The following is a 5,892-nucleotide window of genomic DNA, read 5'->3' as shown; positions in this document are numbered from 1 at the left end:
GTACGCTGGTGGACAAGAAAGAAGTGTGCAACATTTTCGAGGGACGAGAAGCCGGAGCGGAAGCTTGCTTGAGGAGAAGGAAGGAAAATTAGTTCGGGTGAGCCTTATTTCAGATGGCCGAAATCACTCAAGCGAACGAGGTTGGAACAGAGGAGAAACTGGACAGTCAACATAGTGTTGATTGTCTGAGCGCCTAGACCAAGTCCATGTGTCCGGACCCCCTAGGTAGCCCAGGGGCGCCTCGCATTGATGGGAGGTGAGTGAAGGCGTTCGGGCACCCGGACTAGGATAATATTTTTCAATTCGAGCCATTGGAAAAGTTACGACGTGGATAAAGTTTTATCTACGCCCTAGGTTCCCGGAGCCCTTCCAGGCGCCCAGAGCTACCACGTCAGCAAACGATCAGATTCAATCAGTAGGTTATAAATAAAGCATTGTTCTCAGTAGTTCAACAAATCACTTGTACATGAATTCATTTTCTATTCTACAACTTTAATTGTAAGCTGTCAACGTTGTAAGAGGTTATTCCGTCCAAAGGAGAATTCTAGTGAATTTTTCATAGTTATGGATTAACAATTTTCTAACTACAAACCAAGTAAATTTCTATGCCTCTTTCTTTTATTAATTTTTTTATTATTTCTTTTAATACAAGTGTTTGTCTAAATTATTTCAAAAGATTGAGAAAGGTTTGTTTGCTTTTTCAGGGCAACTCACCCCTCTTGTCGGTCGATCGAGAACCTTCAAGATCTAGATGTCTTCTGTGCTCTCACAGAAGACCCCAGAATCGATTAACCAGTCAATTTTGTTTTCCTCTCAATCTCACAAGAAAATCAGTTCCAATCGATTAACTGATCGATTAGAGTAGCTCAATTGATCAACTAATCGATTGGGAAGTCTTCTGTGCTTACGTGATTTCCTTTTAATCAATCACTTGATAGATTGGGCTCCTCGCATAAAAAAACATTGCCCAATCGATCCATTGATCGATTGGGCTCTAGTTCAATCAATCACCTGATCGATTGACCAACCCAAACTTGCTCAACTCAAGTCTAGGGTTCAGCACGTCCAACATTCGATCAATCATGACCTGTTGGGACTTCTCATTGCCTAGCGTTCAGTCAACCTTGATATGCTGGAACTTCATTACCAAATGTCCGGTCAATCCTTTAACCCACGTGGAATCTCCTCCTCGTGCCAAGTGTCTGATCAACCTTGACCCACTTGGACTTATCATCTTTTGTCAAATGTCCGGTCCTCCATGATCCACTCATACTTATAAACACTAAATGTCTTGTCAGTATTGATCCATTTGGATTTCCACATATCTGACTTTACTCACTAGAGCTTTTCACCATCTAGCTTTACTCACCAAGATTGCCCTCTACCTAGCTTCACTTACTAGGACTTTTTATTTAGCTTCACTCACTAGGATTTTACTAGGGCTTTTCATCTTCACTCACTCATATTTTTCTCATTTAATTTTTAATAAATTTTTAAATTTATAATTTATATTTATTAAGATCATTTAAGTTTGATAAAAATTTAAATTAACTCATAAGTTATGAATATATTCGTTAAATAAAACTTGAATTCGATGAGCTAAACTTAAATATTGAAGAATTTGATTTTACTCAACCCGATTGCAACCCTAAATAATAGTTAAAATTATTGAATAATTTTATTTTTTTTTTTATTATTATTAAATAATATTAATATGGAGATCACCGGGGCCACAGCATTCCCACCCACCTCTATAAAAGACAACCTCACAAATTTACAACATATTTTTTAAAGGAAAAAAACTCTTCGCGGCTAAGCTTCCTCCCTTGCCGCTTACACGCGTACTCGCCGCATGAAACCCATCTGCGGACACAAAATTATACATCCCCTTCTTCGTCATTGTGTATATATATATAGACATCTGGCAAAGAGGTAGAGGGAGGTGTAGTCAGTTCATCATCGCGCACGCTGCTTCTACATCTGGATGGGGAAGGAAAAGGAGGATTCGGGGATCGAGAAGCTTCCGGAGGGCTGCATCGCCCACGCCATCGCCCACACGTCGCCCCTCGACGCCTGCCGCTCCTCCGCCGTCTCCACCACCTTCCGCGCCGCCGCCGATTCCGACCTCGTCTGGCACCGGTTCCTCCCCGCCGACACCCTCTCCATCCTCTCGAGCGCCCTCCGTCCCTTCGAGTACTCCTCCAAGCGAGACCTCTTCTTCCGACTCTGCGACTCGTTCCTCATCGACGGTGGCAAGATGGTACCGATCCGATCATATCCCTTCCCCCCTTTTTTTTTCTCTTCCTCAGTTTCTCCTCTTCAGATCGATTCGATTTTTTTTCACTTGTTTATAATCCTCTTCCCCTTCATCCTCGATCGTTGCATCTAGAAGGTTCGGTTCCTCAATCAAACCTTGATAAACTACGATCTGGAATCTGGATTGATGATGTGATTTTTTTTTAAAAAAAAAAATAGGATTAAAAAAATTGAAAATTATGTGACGATGATGCGCTTTTCATTAGTCGTTTTTAATTGCGATCGATGTTGATTTTGCTGGTTGTTTGGGCGGAGACATCAGATGGATGATTGATTAACGACCGGTGCGCGTTGCGTTTGGTTTTGTTGCAGAGTATGTGGCTGGAGAGATCGACCGGTGCCAAGTGCTACATGATCTCCGCCCGGGAACTCTCGATCGTGTGGGGCGACACGCCTCAATACTGGCAGTGGATCTCTTTGCCCGACTCCAGGTAATGCAAGCCAATCTCTATTTATCTATTTGTGGCAAATTTCAACTCATTTTCTTCTTCATACCCATCTTTCCTCTCCGAGTTGTGTTCAATATCTTAAATTCGTTTGAAGAGAAACAGAGTGTGGTTAAAAACAGAGTTTAGATTTTTTTTTTTAAAAAAAAAAAATTAGGATTTGGGTGTCAGCTCTTAGGAGGAATTTGGATTCAAATTAAAGGATATTTTATATATTAATCTTATTATTTTCTTTTTATTTATTTTTAATTGGATTTATTCTAAATTGATCGTGAATTTGTGATAACAAAACTAGCATAATATCAATTTAATACACTACGCGATATCTTTCTTAATGGTAATTAATCAATATTACAAAATTAAAAAAGTTTTAATTAAATAGGTTATATACCGATATTTTCATTAATTATTACATGGTGACCACGAAATCGATATGCACTTTAATAGTTAAATTAGATGGGACTTAGACGACTGGGCAAGCAACAGCGACTCCCATAATCCCATTCCATGGTTCTGCTTCTTCACAATTCTTATGTTGTCTCATTCGCCGGGTGGCTGGCGTTGTCAGATTCTCAGAGGTGGCCGAGCTGGTGAACGTATGCTGGATGGAGATTCGTGGTTGCATCCAAAGCAAGATGCTGACCCCCCAAACAACCTACGCTGCATATCTCATCTTCAAGCTTGCCGACTGGTCCCGCGGCCTCGATATGCCCCCTCAAGAAGCCTCTGTCACGGTCGGCCTCCGCTCATCCACCACCCTCGTCCGCTTGCAGCCTCGCAGAGACGCCGTGCAGGCGCGGAGAAATCGAATTCGATTCGGACTCTTGAGGCCAGTGGAGGCTCCAGCTGTGCACACTTTGAATAATGGTGACGAAGCAGAGGAGGTGGGTGAGAGAGATCCTCCGCCGCCGACACCGGCATTGGCGAGGGATAATGGGTGGATGGAAGTGGCACTAGGAGAGTTTTACAACGAGAAGGGGGAAGATGGGGAGGTCGTCATAAGCTTCACGGAGATCAAGGGTGGGCATTGGAAGAAGGGTCTCATCGTCCAGGGAATTGAGATCAGGCCCAAGCACAGGAAGTAGCAGGAGTTATGCTTAGCTATGTTTCAAAGAGATCGTAAACAATACCTTTGTTTGTGGATACCTCTTTCTTAAGTCAGGTGAACATGAAAAGGGGAAAAGATACTGATAAATATTTCATTAAATTTAAGGGTTGATGTTGCATGTTCTTGATTGATAACTCAGACCCAGAATTTCTTAGAGGCTCCATGTTATATTTGAGCATGTTACGTTTCATCACGACCCCACAGGTCATCCGAGTTAATATGTGATGGGACACTTGTCACATGAGATCGCGGGATCGAAACTCAGAGTAGTCGGAGCGTAAATCTCCGATCCCTGTGTAACTCACTCCACCTGTCACATACTCGCTCAGGATGTTATAATTTACCTCCTTCGTGATGACCTTGGATCGGATGCAGCGGAGGTGCTGAAGACGAGCGATTTCGTCTTTTGCCACATGTTACGTTTCATCACTCTATTAATTGACATTCTTAATTTATCAGTCAAGAGAAATCTGATTCGAATATTTTGGGGCGTCACACAATTACTTTCCCCACTGTGAAACATCCCAATAATTGCTCTTATTTGTTAGATAAATGTATTCGTTGATGAGTAATGCTGATAAAATGACGAAATGATAGGCAAAGAAATATATTCAATTGAGAAAGTGGAAGAAGATGATGCCACTACTAGAGCTAAATTGGCCCATATTGCTAGAAGCATATACATTGGATATAAGAATGGGAAAGAGTTGGAGAGGATAGATACTTTAAGAATTTAAGGAGCGTTTAGTTTGTATTTTCTATATTATTTTCTATTTTTATTTTTTAAGAAATTGAAAAATACGTTTGATTTATATTTTTCACGTTCATTTTCTTTAAGCAAAAGGAACGTTAGATTTCTAAAAAAATAGAAAATACAGAAAAATCATTTTTCAAAAAATGAGAAAATGTAATTTTCTGAAAATAAAAAAGAAAATGCAAACAAACCAAACATCCCCTTAGTTTTAAGAGTTTTAAAGTTTTATTGTTGGTTTATATTATATTATATGAATTGATATCATAAATATATGTATGAGGAGATTCTCTTTTATGTGTAATGTATAGGGGTATACATCTAGGATCTGAATTGTACTAAATCAAATTGACTCGTGTGTAAATATGATATGCACGCATCAAATGTATGATCGATAAAGGTGATGTTTTGCCATCCAAATCCGTTTTGTGAATAGTTTATGTGTGTAACGGTTAAATGGTCATTAATCAACCATTAATTGTTGCTCTTTTTGAAGCTCCTTTATAAGGAGGCTATGACCAAAGAAGAAGGCAACCCACTAAAGAAGCAATAACAAAGAAATTCTTCCACCTTCGACTTCAAAATTTCTCCACCGTGCATTTCGCTCGGTAAAATTTTCATGATAGTAGTAGGATACATACTCCGTTCGTCATGAACAACCAGTGTTTGGTTGTCGACGTGGTGTTCTCATTATATCTTGGAAAATACACGTCCATCATAATTTCAAAGTATTATTGGAGGAAGACGAATTTGTTATAAGGAAATTGCATCAAACGCATACCTCAGGCAACTCGACCTCAGCTCGACATCTCGGTTGTCTTGACATCTTGGCTATCTCAAACATCTCTGTTGGATCGGGTGTGTTGGTGCAATCAACTTTCAGAGTTTTGATATTTGACGATGTACTTAATTCTGGTTAGTTTAACCAAGAGTTGATCCAAACAGGAGTTGATGTTTGGAAGAGAGAAGTTAGTCAGGACTAGATGACTAGCAAGAAAAAGTTTTAACTAAAGGTTAGGCAAGAGGAAGTTCTGGTGAGTGAAGCTAGACAATGAAAGCCCTAGTAAGTGAAGCTAACCCTAGTGAGTGAAGGTAGGTGGTGGAAGTTCGAGTGAGTGAAGCAGACAGTGGAAGTCCTAGTAAGTGAAGCTAGGTGGTGAAAGTCTTAGTAGTAAAGCTATGCAGTGGAAAACCCTAAGGGGAGGTAACCTTAGGTAATGGAAAGTCTTGGAGGAGTGAATTCTAAGCATGAAGCCTAGTAGGTCGGGTAG

General features: G+C 40.3%; 1 protein-coding gene across 1 annotated transcript; it reads left to right on the top strand.

Annotated features, from left to right (window-relative positions):
* The first annotated feature begins 1,906 nt into the window (after positions 1–1,906).
* LOC121991957 (putative F-box protein PP2-B12) lies at positions 1,907–4,004 on the top strand. The gene is made up of 3 exons (XM_042546041.1): positions 1,907–2,260; positions 2,629–2,747; positions 3,331–4,004. The coding sequence occupies exons 1-3, from the start codon at positions 1,985–1,987 to the stop codon at positions 3,845–3,847; spliced, it is 912 nt and encodes a 303-aa protein (XP_042401975.1). The 5' UTR covers positions 1,907–1,984; the 3' UTR covers positions 3,848–4,004.
* The last annotated feature ends 1,888 nt before the right edge of the window (positions 4,005–5,892 follow it).

The sequence above is a fragment of the Zingiber officinale genome, chromosome 6B (genome assembly GCF_018446385.1).
Source record: "Zingiber officinale cultivar Zhangliang chromosome 6B, Zo_v1.1, whole genome shotgun sequence".
Lineage (NCBI taxonomy): Eukaryota > Viridiplantae > Streptophyta > Magnoliopsida > Zingiberales > Zingiberaceae > Zingiber > Zingiber officinale.
Note: the sequence above shows the minus strand (reverse complement) of the source record. Positions and strands in the feature narration are given on the sequence as shown.